The 17,034-nt window shown below is 39.1% G+C and overlaps 1 protein-coding gene across 1 annotated transcript in view; it reads right to left on the minus strand.

The window, feature by feature from the left end:
• CNTNAP5 (contactin associated protein like 5) overlaps window positions 7,730-17,034 on the minus strand; it is a 1,089,942-nt gene continuing 1,080,637 nt past the window's right edge. Inside the window, exon 25 of the mRNA XM_018061606.1 lies at window positions 7,730-14,886. Within this exon, the coding sequence (XP_017917095.1) occupies window positions 14,690-14,886 (197 nt within the window). The 3' untranslated portion in view covers window positions 7,730-14,689. The remainder of the gene's footprint in view (window positions 14,887-17,034) is intronic.

Below are 17,034 nucleotides of genomic sequence, written 5' to 3' on the forward strand. Positions count from 1 at the left end.
TTTGTATCTCCACTTTTCACACTAACAGAAGCTGGACTTAAAATTCAGTGAATAATTTGTTTAATTAAGGAGTTAGCAAACTATGACCTGGAAATCGAATCTGGCCAACTGCCTATTTTTGTACAGCCTGTGAATGGAGCATGTTTTTCTGCATTTTTAAGTGGTTGAAAAAATCAAAAATAGACAATTTTTAGTTTCATGTCGTGTGAAAATTCTATGTCATTTAAATTTCAGTCTCCAGGCATAAAGCTCTATTGGAACATGCTCATTTATTTTCATAGTGCCCAGAGCTGCTTTTATACCATAAGGGCATAGTTGAGTAGTTGTACCAGAGACTGGTCCTCAAATCCTAAAATATTTACTGTCTGGCTTGACTGTTTAATTGATGGATATTTTTTCCCCACTATAGGCTTGCAGATGCAATATTAATTAATATTTGTATTGCTCTATGCTAAAGCTGAAACTCCAGTACTTTGGCCACCTCATGCGAAGAGTTGACTCATTGGAAAAGACTCTGATGCTGGGAGGGATTGGGGGCAGGAGGAGAAGGGGATGACAGAGGATGAGATGGCTGGATGGCATCACTGACATGATGAACATGAGTCTGAGTGAACTCCGGGATTTGGTGATGGACAGGGAGGCCTGGCGTGCTGTGATTCATAGGGTTGCAGAGAGTCAGACACGACTGAGTGACTGAACTGAACTGATGTAGTTTAAAAAATGCTTTCACATTTCTTATTTTGTTAATTATTCATAACAACTCAGTAAACATTCCATACTCATCTGAAAAATTAGACATGCAAAGCTGAAAATACTGATTCAACTCTCCCTGGTATATATAGCCAGAAAGGAGAGAGTTAGGACAAGTTGGGAATCATCTGACATCAAATCCATCTTAACACTTGCCTGGACATGATATAACCTAAATATTACATAAAACCACTTCACTTTTACACATCTCTTGTTTTGCCACTTTTGCTTTCCTTACCCCTATGAAATTCTGATATGACAGGTCATTTTTACATCTTTGCTGAATTGCCTGTCATATTTGAATAACAACTTTTTAACTTTGTCCTAAGCCATATTGAGCTATGTACAATTTCCTGAATTGGCACACTTGTTCTTGCCTTGGTGACTTCTTTCAAATGCTGTTTCATTTTTCATATTTCATTTTCAATTAATTAATTAATTTACTTGGGTGTCTCAGGTCTTAGTTCCACTACATGGGATCTTCCTTGCAATGTGTGGGATATTTCGTTCTACACATGGATTCTCAAGTAGGTGTCTCCAGTTGTGGAACACAGGTTTCATCGCTCTATGGCATGTAGGATCTTCGCTCCCCAAGCAAGGATCAAATTAGCAATCCCAGCATTGAAAGTAGATTTTTAACCACTGGACCACCAGGTAAATCCCTCTCTTATTTTAAACCTAAATTTTTATCTTTCTCTAGTCTTTGAGACACCAATGAAATAACACTCACTTTGGTCAAATGCATGGTCCCTTATGATTTTTGCTGCATAGAACTCTGGGCCATTCACTGTAGCACCTGCTTTAGGAGCTTGTCCTTTACCTGATGGCTTCCCCAATTAGACCTAAGGGCCTCTGGTAGAAGAGATCATGTCTTATTATGTGATTACTCCCATAATCTCACTTGAAATCCTCATCAAAAGAGCTCACCACTGTTTGATGAATGAATGAGTTAATGAATAAATGAGAGAGGAAACAAATGATTAGCCTCTGATAATATACAATGGTGGCGGTATTACATATACCTTATGATACTAACACTATGAAGGTATCTTACAAATCCTAAAGGGTAACAGATTTAAAAGATGTGTTTTCATATAAGGTAAAACACTGAAAAACCTACATATACATCCACATTTTGATCCCTGTATGTTTGACTTCTTGCAATTTGGTTTCTGTTTGCTTATTTTGTAAAATGTATATTGAGAAGGCATAAATAGGGAAGTCAGCCTAGCACACTGCAGGTTCTTAATTAATACCACATACCATTCACAAGTGTAGGTTTATTGACTCCTTCATAGATCCAAAGGCAAGATCCACTGGAATTGGAGTATACTATTACATGAGAGCACCACTAGTATGCCATGACGGGTAAAACCCTTGATGAAAGATCTCTGTTTGATTATTGAGAGGGAGCATTTGAGGTTTACTTACTTGAAAACTTCCATGCTTCAAAATGTTTCCTTTTGCCCCAGTCTCAGGTTAGTATTATTCTTCCCAATGAGAATATGTCTTTGTAGGTATCCACAAAGAAAATATCAGCTACACTGCCCATGCCACCATTCACAAGGGATTGGCCTTGAGAGTAGGTGCATCACAGAGTGATTTTTGCAGGTACAAAATGATTCCTGCAGTCCTAAGTCACACTCTACTGACATCTCGGTTTCATTGTTAATTAAATAGAAATTTTTCAAGCTTGAGAAGGCCTGGCTTTGGTATTTATGACTTCTAACAGCTCTCTTGGAGAAGACTCTTGAAAGTCCCTTGGATTGCAAGGAGATCAAACCTGTCAATCCTAGAGGAAATCAACTCTGACGGCTCACTGGAAGGACTGATGCTGAGGCTGACGCTCCAATACTTTGGGAAGGTTGACTCATTAGAAAAGACCATGATGCTGGGAAAGATTGAAGACAGAAGGAGAAGGGGGTGACAGAGGATGAGATGGTTGGATGGCATCATAGACTCAATGGACATTAGTTTGAGCAAGCTGCAGGAGATAGTGAAGGACAGGGAAGCCTGGCATGCTGCAATACACAGGGTCACAAATAGTTGGACATGACTGAGTGAATGAACAATAGCAAAAACTCTCTTTGTGTGTGTGTGTGTGTCATTCGCTCAATCATGTCTGACTCTTTGCAACCCTATGGACTGTAAACCTCCAGGCTCCTCTGAGCATAGAATTTTCCAGGCAAGAATACTGGAGTAGGTTGCTGTGCCCTACTCCAGAAGAGCTTCCCAACCCAGGGTTGAACTCATGTCTCTTGCATCTCCTACATTGGCAGGTAGATTCTTTACTACTGAACCACCTAGGAAGCAACAACTCTCTTTACCAGCTATTTATCTTTTTAGCTGTAGGTTTTCCTCCAGTGTCACTGAGCAGTAGAAGTCAAGAACAGAGCAGATGCACCAAGCCCCAAATATATTACTTGAATTAGTTCAAGCAGCAGCTGGGTATAGGTAGGTATGATTTAAGGCCAAAGCATTTTAAATCTTTATTCCTTTGTACTCATATATATAGTATTTTTTTATGTTCTCTTCTGTTATGGCTTATCCCAGGATATTGAATATAGCTCTCTGCACTACACAGTGGGACCTCATTTTCCATCCATGGATATAATAGTTTGCATCTACTCACTCCAAACTCCCAGTCCATCCCTACCATCTCACACCCCTCCCCGTTGGCAATCACAACTCTGTTCTCTATGTCTGTAAGTCTGTTTCTGTTTTGTAAATCAACCATACTTCACTAAAAGTAAATTAAAAAAAGGATACATTTTTACTCCTTCATTAACTATCTATGTGATTCTGTGAAATATACATTAATATTCCTATTTTCCAAATGAGAAATTGAGACTCAGATAGGGTAAGAGGTTTGTCTTAAAGCGATATCAATAACAGACCAGGCATGGAATCCAAGTATTTGTGACAGCAAAAACTACGCAGTTCTTTTAGCAAATTAATTTTCTCATGCTGGATATTTTTATCTGCACAGTGGGGAAAACAAACAAACAAACAAACAAACCATCTCTCTTGTAGCTTTAGTGTGAAAATAAGAAGGAAAGCATTGCATAAAGTACTCAACGCAGGCTTCCCTGGTGGTCCAGAGGTTAAGACTCTGAACTTGCACTTCAGAGGGTGCAGTTGGATCCCTGGTCAGGAAAGTTCCACATGCCCTGGGGTTTGGCAAGGGGAAAAAAACAAAAAATCCAACTAAACCATTAAGACTTCTTCATCAATAAATTAATAAATAGTTTCTTTAACAAAATAGAAATAAAATAAACTACTTGACCTACAATAGGTCCACAACCATTGGTAAGGTCATTTTTTTTTTTTTTTTGCATTATTACTGCATGAGCATATTTGACTCATGCCAATCCTCCTCATAAAGCCCATAGCTCTTAAATGAGAGCTTTGCACACAACAAAGAGCCGTGGGAACCAAGGACAAATTGTCACACTTTCCAAACCAAAGTGTCAGGGCAGTGAGAGCCTCCGTGTTGGCCTTTTGCCAGGGAGTATCTTCATGTGCTCTGGGGTGGTGGCATTTCTCCTATCAGTGAAAAAGATGCTCTAAGGCAGCCTTTAATTCTCCAAAACCTATTTGAACAGTTGGGGCTCTCAGAGTACTCAGTTGAACTGGATTTGCCTTCTCAAATAGCGCTGTCATTAGCACTCCTGTTTCCTCCCCACGGATGGATTTCATTTTCTAGGCTCAGCTTTCAGCAGCCCCCAGGACTCCTTCCTCTACAGTTGGCATGCCTTCAAAGTGCTTTTAGCCTGGCTCAGATGTGCAGATTCTGAGAGATCATTTGCCTGATCAAATTTGAGGCCATTGGGAATTCAAAGGTGTCATGAAAAATAAAATAGATTCATACATAATTTAAACATTTGCTATTAAAAATACCATGAGGATCTCCCACACACACTTATTATATGTATGTTTGGACTGAGAATCATTCTTCCTCTTTTATTCTACAGACTTAAACCAAATGCAGATATGAAGGCATAAACAGGAGGTTAAGATTAACAGAGTCCTTCACTAGTTCTTGTACCTCTGATTATGCGACGTGAGGAGAAAGCAGAATCCCAAAAATATATTTGGAAAACTGATATATATTTTAAGTACAAGCACATTGCTTTAAAATCTATTGAGTGATGAGGCTCTGAACTTCAAAAATGAGAAAAGTCTTATTTATTTACTGTCTCTCATCTACTAATTAGAAGAGTTGGTATTTCAAGGCATGATTGGCCAAATTCTCTAATCAGTTCCTCTGATTGTCAAAGTATTGTCAAAGTTTAAGATACCTGACTCATTTCAGTATTTAAAATTGTGGACTCTCTTTTGGGCAGGTCGGGCCTCTCCAAAACATTGATGGTGGAGCTACAACTAGAATTCAAGACCTCTTCCTGGTCTTGTCTTGTCCACTTACAAACGACGTCTGAGCCCTCTTAAGAAGCAAAGCAGCACTGCCTTGTCTGTGCCTCCTTGTATTAAATTCTAGGTGACACATGCTGTTTTTTTCTACACATTAGGAGGTGGTAGGGTGATAATGATAGGGAAATTTTATGGAGGGCTCTGAAGACGATGGACCTGGCTTCTTGGTTTGCACATAGTGTTTCATTTACCCCTAAAGATCTTTAAAGCTTTTTTGTATCATTTTCCAATTTAAATATGAAAAAAAAGTAAGGATTATGGTGGTTCACTTAAGACACAAAACTAGAGAATGGATATTATGTGATTTGAACCCCAGTGCCTGGTCCAGGGCTTCCTAGGTGGCACTAGTGGAAAAGAACCTCCCTGCCAATACAGGAGACATAAGAGACATGGGTTCTATTCCTGGGTTGGGAAGATCCCCTGGAGGAGGGCATGGCAACCCACTCCAGTATTCTTGCCTGGAGAATCTCATGGACAGAGAAGTCTGGCCGACTATAGTCCATAGAATCACAAAGAGTCAGACATGACTGAAGCTACTTAGCATGCACACATGCATGTGCCTAGTCCAAGTCCATGTATGTCCATACTATTGGATTCCTTTAAGCCTTGGTCCTTGCCATCCCCTACCTTCTCCATAGTGTCAGATGACTCCACGCAGAATTTCCTTTCCACGTCTTTCTCAAGTGGCTCTAAAAAGGGTCTTGGATACCTTTTCTTGCTAAATATGTTTATTCTCATCTCACTTAGTTTCTCAATAGAGTTGAAGGACTGTCCATTTCTCCTTGATTAAGCCCTTTGTTTTCTGGAGCCCAGCTTACTCATCTGTTTTTCTTCCTCCCTCCATGTCTGGCCCTTGGTTCTTTGACAGATCACTGTTCCACTGTCTAAAATGTTCTAGTTATACTCACAGTCTAGACGATCTTAATGAGTCTCTCTCTCTCTCTCTCTCTCTCTCTCTCTCTCTTTCTCTTTCTCGCACACACACACACACACACACACACATACATATATGTCTATATCTACACATGTATATGCTTCCCTGGTGGCTTGGTGGTAAAGAATCCTCCTGCCAATGCAGGAGACAAGGGATCAATTCCTGGGTGGGGCAGATTCCCTGGAGTAGGAAATGATAACCTTTTCTAGATTCTTGCCTGGGAAATCCTATGGTCAGAGGAGCCTGGTGATGTCACAAAAGGTCCATGGGGTCACAAGAGTCAGACAGAACTTAGCCACTAAATAACAATACATACATATATGTATACGTATATCTTCCACGTGTCTCTCTGGACCAGACCTCACTCCTGAACTGCAGACATATATACCCAGATACCTGCTCTGAATATACACCTATTACCTAGTTGGGATCTCAAACTTCACAAAATCCGAAGCTGGATTTTTTACCCACTTTTTCCACTTTACAGCCCACACTCCTCTAAAACATAACTATTTGCTCCCACCCATTCAGTCACTTAAGCCCCAAATTCTTATCTTTCTAGATTGTTTGTTTCCCTCATGCTTTCTCTTTAATTTGTCAGCAAGCTCTATTGGTTGTGTCTAGACACAGCTTTATTACAACTTCCAGCTATGACAGCCCTGGTCCCAGATACCATACCCTCCCACGGGCTTCTGAAGTGCATCCCAACTATTTTCTGCCTTTTCTTTTGTTTTCAAGGTCCACTCTCCACTGTGCAGTTAGACGAGTTTTAAAAAGTTAAGTGTGAGCCTGCTTCATTGACAAGTTCATTTGTGCCATATTTTGGATTCCATATATAAGGGATAACATACAGGGTCCTACTGTAGAGCACATGGAGCTATATTCAATATCCTATGCATCCTAAAGCATCATGAAAAAGAATATGAAAAATAGTGTGTATATTATGCAAAACTGAATTGTTTTGCTGTATAGCAGAAATGAACAGGGCATTGTAAATTAACTCTACTTCAATAAAATAAATAAATTAAAAAAGAAAATTAAATCTGATGATATCATGGTTCTGTCCTGTTGAAAAACCATGTCATTTTTCAATTTATGTTTGTTGGCTCCATACATAGAAATCTTAATAAACACTCAATGAAGTGAATTCCATTTCATGACAATGCATACTTAGTATCTCAAACATATGGAATATAGACTGTCTCTGATAAAAAGGGATAGCCAAGGAGAGGTATGGGGGATGGCTTCTGTGAGTGAGTGGGTGCTGAGGAAGGTTTTGGAGAGCACCCATGCCAGATTTCATGTGCATCCCTGAAACCAGAGTGACTCCTGAGCCTTGAACTTGACGTCTAATGAAGTCAGTGAGCTTGGTCTTGTATACATCTGAGCCAGTATAAACCACTGAGCTCTCAGAGAGCCCATAGCAGCACTTTTAGGCCTGGTAAAATCAATAAACCCGGGGACTGTGAGGTTCATGTTTCTGCAGCAACCCCACAGGTCATGTTGTCTGGGAGTTAATGGTCTAAGGAATGAGAATGGGTGTTAAGGGATTAATGTTTGACTCTTCATTAACCCAAGAAAACACAGTGAGCCACATTTGTTTTCCACACAAAATCATACAAAATTCTCTCTTTATTAAATATACATTATTTACAGTGTAAGTCTTTCTTCTGTACAACAGGAACCATAGAAAACAAAGAAATCTAAGGCTAACTTTTATTTTTTTTTTTTTTTTCCCCATACAGTGTATTAAGACATGTTACATGGTCTACAAAACTGACTTGGAATGAGGCAACATCACTTGGGATTCTGTTTCAGGAACAAATATGAGAAGGTCAAAAGGAAAAGCTAGACTCCAGAAGATCTACAAAGAGAGGTGACCTGTTTTGTGCTTTTGCCATAATAAGTATCTGATATATATTTTTTTGAAGAAGAGGTTATTTTGTATTTTATTATTTCCTTGTTAAAAATAATTTCCCTGCTCTTTCCCATTCTTCAAGAAGGAGGACCACTCTATGCCAGAGAGAAATTGATTTTCCATCTGAAGTGGACATTGTAATATTGCATAACAAGGATCAGCAAACTATAGCCCATGAACCAAATTTGATATGTTGCCTATTCTTGAAAACAAAGTTTTACTGGAACATAGCCATAACTCTTTGTCCATGTTTGGCCCACTTCCTACTACAACAGGAAAGATGAGCAACCGCAATGGAGACTGGCCGTCCTGTAAAGGCTTAAGTGCTGACTATCTGGCCCTATGCAGTAAACGTTTGCTAGTTCCTTACCTAGCATATCCCGGAGACTTATCTGTGGTTCCCCCTCAGCCTGCATTCCAATTCCCAGTGACGCCTCTGCACCTTCTGTGCCTCCTCCAGTAGATTGAAGGGAGTGATAGCCCAAAGCGACACAGCATATCAGGAGACCCATCAACTACCAGATTTAGAAGGAAAGCATTCTTGATATTGGACCTCACTAAATACAAAGTCCCTCTTGCCATATAAGCACACTGTTGTAAGCAAGGTTTGGTATTTTTGCATTAGTATTTAAGGCAGGGCAAGGTTACACAGGTTGACACTGCCATTCAAAGAGAAGAGACTATAATTCCCGTGAAGACTGGGGGATGGTGTGAGCTATAATTAGGATATCTGACTAGGCAGAAGCTCATTAATAGTATTCCCTAAGGTTTACTGAAAATTCTATCTATGGGGAGGCTTTCCAAAGAGTCTGCAGGGCAATACAACAGTCTGTTTCATCCAGTTTTCATGTCCCCTGAGACTACTTCTGGCATTGGAGGCACGGAAGAATATGATGTTGAGGAAAATTAAGACTAGGATGTAATCACTAAAACAATTAGCTTCACCTATGATTGTGACCTAAGTCAGCCCTCTTAATTTGTCCTGCTGTTTTTGCAAAAGTCCCCCTGTATAACTGGGGATGATTGAAGAAAGCAGTGTTCCCAGATAGTGTTGGGTGATAGGTCCCTGAAAGCATTCACTGTCAGGCATGGGGAGTAGCACATCTCATCATCATTCTGGCATGGCCACGTATGGCTGGACCAATAAGTGGGAGAGGAAGATCCCTAGGCTGATTTCAGGACCTCAGGGCTTCTACCCATGGAGAATGCTGATTCAGGGTAGTGGACTTCATAGTTCCTCTAAGTGTTCAATCTGGACAGATTAGATCATTATGGTGATAGCTCTAAAGCATCCTAGAAAAATCCTAATGAAATACAAATCTAGAAAAAAAATGTGGTTGATGTACTGGGAAGAGACAAAAATATTGTGCCAAATTAAGTAAAGAATTCCTCATGCAAACCCCATGATATTGCCTCTTTTCCTAATGGGTAAAGTGAAGATCCAAATGCACTAAAGAGATTCCCAAATTAAGAGCCAGGAAAGTGAGAAGAGCTGCCACCAGTGAGTCTCTCTGGAAGCAGTAACCCTTCTGTGGGAAAGTCATCAGTTGTTACCAAGTTTACGCCAACTGTTCTCTCTTTCTCTTCATTCTGTTCCTACCAAGTGTGGTCAAAACACCCAAACCACTTTTGCTTTAATCTTTGCTCATGTCTGTTCTACCACTTTGTAGACTATAAATGTTGCAAAAGACAGACAACTAACTTACAAAGTATAGTAGTTCACTAAAAAAAATGTGCTTTTCTCTTCTCCCTCAGAGTACCTTAGTGCAAAGTAAGACAAAAGTTACTCAAAAGCAGAAAAAAAGAGTTAAATATGCAAACCTCCTCTGAAAGTTTCAAATAACTGTCGACTCAAAAGAAAATGTGTTTCTTCTTATCAAACAGAGATGTATGGAGGATGTCATAGAGGAAGCCTGTATAACAGCCCTATTTTGACAAAGAGATTGTGTAGGTATGTGTTTGTGATTTTTTTTTCCCCCTTTAAGAGGTTCAAATATTTGGAATTTGTGAAGCAGAGATAAAAATTAAAGACAAGCAAAATCTGCAAAGTAGATGACTTAATAAGTAAGAGTGTGCGTGAGGAAATGGAGGTAGGGTAAGAAAGACTCAAGAACAGAGTAGAAATAATTCAATCACACTTTGTGTGTGTGTGTGTGTGTGTGTGTGTGTATGTGTGTCTCTGTGTGTGTTTAAGAAAACACTTTCAAACTGCATGAGAGACATGAAATAGCACTCAGTTGTCTTCCAAGTATTCTGAAAATTTTGAGTTGGATGACACCTTCCTTTAACCATCTCTGAATTGTCAGGAACAAGGAAGCCTCTTTATTGATTGGTCTACTCGAGACTTCTAGGACAAAGGAGGATTAAGTATGCCTCAGCTTTCTGGTTAAGGAAGAGTATCAGAGCTATACACTGTGTCTCAGATTGCCTTTGGCAAGCTCAGGCTACAATATGGTTTTGATGGATTGTAGCCATGTAGAAATTCAAAAGATGCCAGTTATTGGTGGACAAGCTGTCAAGAATTTTTATAAGAAAGAACTCAAGGGCCTCATTCCTATCTCTGTAAGGATCTTGGAGTCTCCCAGGGTAGCTCTTGTAACTGAATGAGCTTCTTGCAGAGACGACAAATGTGTGATTTTTTTTTTTTTTCAGAATTGGAAAAATCCCCCCAGAGCACAGATATGAGGCTTCATTTAGATGGATGACACCTTTGAGTCAATGAGTTACTCAAAGCAGTACTTCATCCAGTTCTCCGAGATCTTCCTAAGTTGAGTCAATATGGTTCATCAGGATGCAATAGGGTTTTAGGAGAAGCTAGAGTATGAAAAAAATGCCTTAAGGCAAATCTGGAAGAACAAGGGCATGCAATAGGTCATGAATAAACTTCATAAAAGAACTGGGAAATGAAACGGGGAAAAATGGAGATTGTTGTGTCTGACCCTTAGAAGGAGGGCTTTCAGAATCCCCTACCCAGAGTTAAAACAAGAATGGAGAGAATACAGCTTCCCCAGAAGTACTTTAGAGATGGAGATCATTTATTCTTGTCTCTACAGAGTCAATCCATCTCCCTCCAGAGAAATATACCCACAGAGATTGATACTTGCTTTAAGAAAGGAACACAAAACAGCTTATTGAAGGCAGAAGTAATAAACAAGAAGAAATACATAGAAATATTTTCCAGAAAGTATCTGTTTCTTTCAGTCTCCAGTAAGTCTATGACAACAATATATGCCTCCCCTGCCAGACTTTTGGCTTTCCAAGGTCAAGAACAAGGTGCAGTGTATGTTAACATACTCAGTATCTAACACAGCCTTTAGAGCATTGGGTAATAATTACTCCAGGAATGAAGCATAGACCAGTTTTCTTCTTTTGTTCTTATCCTGCTCCTGTGACCCTGTGGTGGGCAATAGTCTAACAAAAGATGGAAGTCAGGTTAGTACCATCTCTGTTATTACTCAAGGGTATAAAAACTGTTTTGAATAAAACAGCCCTAGGATCCTTAAAATAAATATTACCCTTGCAGTTCAGAGTAGAGAATAAGTGAAGCTTTTCTTAAAAATATATCTAGAGAAGTGACAAATGTCTAACTTTCTAGACAAATTCTCCTATAAACCATAGCATTCAAACCTATACACATAAGGAATGATGTAGCATTAAATACATGTTTACGGTAAGCAAACACACTGCTGCTTACATAAATAGGTTTGGTGGGAATGATATCATTGAAATGGCCCCCTTTAAATGTGAAATTTCACAGGTGTTTTTGGTTTTCCTATAAAGCACATTCTATAAAATACTTCGGTAAACAGCAATTACCAAAGAGAGTTAAAGTGTAGAATTATGGTGATCCAATTGGCCAACATGTGCAGTCAGGAAACTCAAAGAAGAAAACTGTGGTTAAGGAGGCATCAGAATGCTTTAAAACACTTTTGCTTTAGATTATAATTGTTCAAGGATTGAAACACAGAAATCAACAGTTGCACAAAACTCCATGGATTTTGGTACCAATGAGGAAAGATAGGCAGAGTTCACACTTCTTTGTCACTGAAAAGTGTGTTTTCCTTTGGAAGGAGCAGCGTGCTTGCTTTCCATATACATCTAGTGAAAGTTAGCATTCTCTGGGGTTATGAAATATTCCAACCCTGTAAAAATAAGTTTTATTTAGCCCTGAGACTCTGCTTATAAGAGTGACGTGCTGATTGCACTGTCTTGGCATTCGTCATTAAGTCTGTGATACGTAGTATTATGGATAGATAAGTCTACAGATATGGGGAGGTTTGCTGGTAGATTCTGTAGTGGAGATGTGGCAAGAATGGAGTTTCCCAACGTTTTCACCCTACAGAACTACCCACAAGCATAAGTAGATGAGAAAAACGAACATTCCAAGTCGGCCTCTGTTAGTCCTCCATTTCTTATATCTGTACTATGTCAGCAAAATATAGTCCCTACTTCTCAGAGACTTGAATAATGAGCAGTTCCAGTTTTATTACTCAACCTTCTTTTTCCTTCCATTTCATTATTGGAGATGCTTCAGGCTAAACCCACTGCACTACATGGTGACTTTTATTTCAGGGGACAGAGGATGATATTGCCAAGCAAAAGGCTGATTTATAAAGTCTTTTTATAGAAATAGAAAATTCAAAAGTGAACATTGGAAGTAGGAGAGAACAGGGCAGGAGGAAACAATATTTTAAGATCTTTCCTCTTATGAATGGATCGTTCATCTTATTAAAGTTAGAAGGGAAAAAAAAAAAACCTTGTTAGAATTACTTTAAAATAAATTTGCTAGCAAAAGGATATAATGGAAATGATTAAGTAAGAATCCACATAAAATTTTCAAAAGAGAGTGTGTCTTTAGAACACCTTCTATTTGAGAAATATGATTGCAAACAAAATCCTGTCCCCATGTTCTCTGACATTGAAAACCTGAAATAGACCTGAAATGGGGTGAAGCTGAGGACCCCCTCATTGTGAGCCTCATCATGCAGGAAAGTGTTAAAACAGTCAGAGGTGACAGACACAAAAAGGAAAAGATGGGATTCAAATTGAGTCTGTCTTGTAAAGAGAATCAGCAAGTACTTTCCACATCTGTGGCTCATTCTGTTTGCATTCCCAGCATACTAGAACATTTATATAGTTTTCCCCTTATCTTTTTCCTGAAGATGGCCCAGAGGCAAAGAGTGAGGAATGTTCCTATAGCAAAACCACCAGGATTCTTACCACCACCTCGAGGATGAGCCCAACATAGCTTCTTGAAGGAATGATGATGTTCCTCGGCTGTTTTGGTACCAAAATGATGCATACCCTGAAACATGTCACTGCCTCATCTGGGAGTTTATGCCTATAGAAAGAAGCATGTGGGGACCTTTATACACACAGGATGCAGCAGACTTGAAAATGTGATGCACTGTAGAGCCCAAGGGCTCCTCTAAAATTATGAAAAGCAGTGGTAGCTTCCTGGAGTTAGTCAGAGTGTCTCATATGTCAGTTCATCCTAAACCTCCTAGAAAGAAGTGGCTCAGTGGCAGATGTGGGTTATTATCTCTATTCTAAAATGTGAAACTTGTGTTTACGCTTTTCACCAGATCTTTAGTGAGGGGATGGAAGGAAAAATATTCTGTTTGGCATTTCTTTGCTTTCATGCAGTTTTTGTTTGTTGTTTGTTTGCTTTGCTTTTTGTTTTTGTCTTGTTTTTATTTTTCTTTAAAGCTGAGTTGAGATGGTTTAAGCTCTTTCATGGAACCAAATACTATTTTAGACTTTGAGTTGCTTTTTGATGCAACTGATATATATATATATATATATATATATATCAGTATAATAATTTCAGGAATAACCTAGCTAATATTTCTTACAAAATTAGAAGAGGCATTTTCGAAGTTATAGAACATCTACTTCCTAGCAGCTGTCTTTTTACCTCCTAGTTTCAAGCGACTATTTTCCATGCTTCCCCTAGGTTTATGCTATTGTGTACTGTTCTAAAGTGTCAGCCCCAGGAGAGAGTGGTAAGAAAGGAACACAGTAATAGCTTATGACTATCAGGAGTCCTATTTTTGAAAATACTCAGGGGATATGAGAGTGAACAATGATGATGAGTTAGGGCAATGGGCTTCCTATAGTAAGGAAAATTAATACACAACAAACCTCTTTTTTTCCTTTTAAACTTCCACTGACACAAACCAGGCCCTAGAATCTTCCTTTTTGGTACCCTGAGTTCTCTGGTCAGAGTGGACTTGAAATGGGGGAGGGTGTCTAGGATGATGGTTACATGCTGAAGTCACAGAGCTCAGGTTCAAGGTAAGCCTGCAAGACTAAATAGTTGCAGAACTGAAGGCTGCATCTTAGAACTCAGAAATACAGAACAGAATATGGACATGTGCACACCCATGTGTCTCTTCCTTGTCTAAAGTAGTCAAATCAATCTCTTGAGTGATCATTTTCACCATGATAAGTTTGTTAAAGAGGAAGGCAGTGGCCATAGCTGCCTAGTATTCTGGGCTAGTTTGAGGGGATAGATGCTGTGGTGAATGCAGGTATGTCCCCAAAATAAAAGGGAAACAGAGAAAGAGAATGACCAAAATTAAAGTATAGGAGTAATTGGATAAAGGGAAACCAAAAATGAACAAAGAAAGAATATGAGATGACCCTGAAGTTTTTCAGATGAAATATTCCCGCTTACACTCGCTCACTGTGTTTTGCAAATCAATGTCATTTCTAAAGGAACTGTCCAAATTTTCTGGATATTCCTTCTCCTTCATTTGGTTGGTGCGATGTGACTGCTTATGCTGGTAAAGGAAGCGGCTCATGATGCCGATGATCGAGAAGATGATGAATATCACCACTGCTATTACTCCTGTTGAGAAAGAGGGACAAAAGAGAAGGCAATTACCACAGATCATGTGATCAGGAGAAAGAATTTAAAGGAGACAACAAGGTCACTTAGGACAAAGAACCAAACAAAAACAAACAAACAAGCAACAAACTCTGCCACATGTCCAGAAATAAACACAGGCTAAAATGTTTTCAGGCTTCAATTACCAAAAAACTTCCTCTTTCAGACTAGTGACGGAGCAAGCCAGTTTATATCAGAGAAAGTTATATTTAACAGACTAAGAAAGTCATCAAATAAACATGGAATCAGACTAGCAAATGATCTCTTAATAAATTCCTTCAAGACTTGCTTTCAAGAATATGCCTGAATCACTTTTAATTAGCACACTTCTTTGTCACCTTGCAAATAAGTAAGTATCTTTGAACTATTTCAGCATCTTAGAAAAGAATACTTAAGTATATCACTTCCCAGTACATACATTATGGATGTAAATTTGTTTACAATATATGTTTGCTTTACTAAAAATGTCTTATTAATAATGAAGTGCTTTCTAAACATTCAGGGCATTTTACCCTGCTGCACACTCAGTAAGATGCAGGGTAGTCTGAAGATGGTACCCTTCTGTCCTCCAGAGTCAACTACAATAGCAAATGTCTGCCCTATTGTGTCAGATTCTCCCCTACTTTGGATTGATTCTGATTTTACTGGACCTACTTGGCAAGTCATCCTCACTGATCCTAAGCTCTTGTCCCTACCTTTGCCAGTTCTCTTGAGAAGTGAATAGCAAAATCAGCAAAGGATGGTAAAAATGTGGATACTGTCAAATTTCCACAGAAACAATCTATAGGAGAAAGAATGTTTCTAAACATTATTCAAAGATAAATTCATTCCTAATAAAGTATATTTTCTGTTGTGTTCTTATCTAAGTAGAATGACTCTTGAGACAAAATGTTTATTTTACAAATAAGATGGTTTACTTTTAAAAATATTACTAAACCATGATATAATATTTTCCCCAACTATTTTAAAACAAGGCAAAGTAAAATCAGGTAAGTTAACAAACCTAGAAATAAATTGGGTATAGTGAGTGATAGCCAGGAATGGGCTGCAGCTTTAAGAGATGAAATACAGAACCTGTTTCTACTCCTTCAGGACATGGAATATTTAGGGTGGGAGGCTATGAACTCCCCAGGAATTTTCTTCAGGGTTTGGGATGAATATCCTGTTCTTAGACTCAAGGAAGCCTGTACACTAGTGGGAAAAAGTCAGCAGTCACTAAAGTCTTTTACTACTGGTCAAATGAAAAATTATATGAAGAGAAACAGGCATCAAATGGTTTCCTATATTTCTTGTTGCAAAATAAAAATCAACTTGGACTTTATTCCTGAAGCAGAAATTCAGGCCAGACATTTGAAGAACTTTGTTAAGGAAACGTGTGTATGTGTATGTGTGTGTTTTCCTCACAATCTTATTGTAATTATGCACCTCTGTGCTCCCCTTGCCAGCTGTGCTGCCTTCCTTAAAACACCACTCACTGGTTCTTTTGTTACCTGTTTACCCACCCCATCCTAACCAACCCCAGCCAAGCTGTGAGTTCTTAACAGGGCAGCATCCATGTTTTTCCTCATCTTATTTTTATACTTAGTGCTGGTCCTGACATGTAATGGGGCTCATTCCATAGATGTTAAATAAATGGTTACTGTTGATTTTTAAGAGCAAACTCCATCTGGTGTAGAACAGCTCATCTAGCCTGCCAGAAGGCAGAGATAGGGGCGCTGTGAGGACCCTGGTTCTTAGATGGAAATGCATTCAGTTAGTCTCTCACAGGCATCTTCCATTAAACAAGGTTTGGGAGTCATTCTGTGTTGCAAGGCCCAGATGGACAAATCAAGCACCTGGAGGTAGCAGCCAAGCTGAGGAAGAATACAAAAGGGAGAGACAAAGAGGCAGGGAGAAAATGGAGAAATAAGGGAGGAGAAGGGAAGGCGGGGTTCACAGCAGAGCAGACAAGATCTGCCTCTGTAACCATATGTGCTGCTGGATTGGAAACTACAGTCCTGTGAGTTTCACCCTGCTCATTTGATCCACTCGGTGGAGAAAACCCGACAGGATGATGGCTTTGCCCATCTGTTTGTGCCAACATAGTTTCTTTCCATATGTAGTTTTATT

This window comes from Capra hircus, chromosome 2 (assembly GCF_001704415.2).
Source record: "Capra hircus breed San Clemente chromosome 2, ASM170441v1, whole genome shotgun sequence".
NCBI classification, from domain to species: domain Eukaryota; kingdom Metazoa; phylum Chordata; class Mammalia; order Artiodactyla; family Bovidae; genus Capra; species Capra hircus.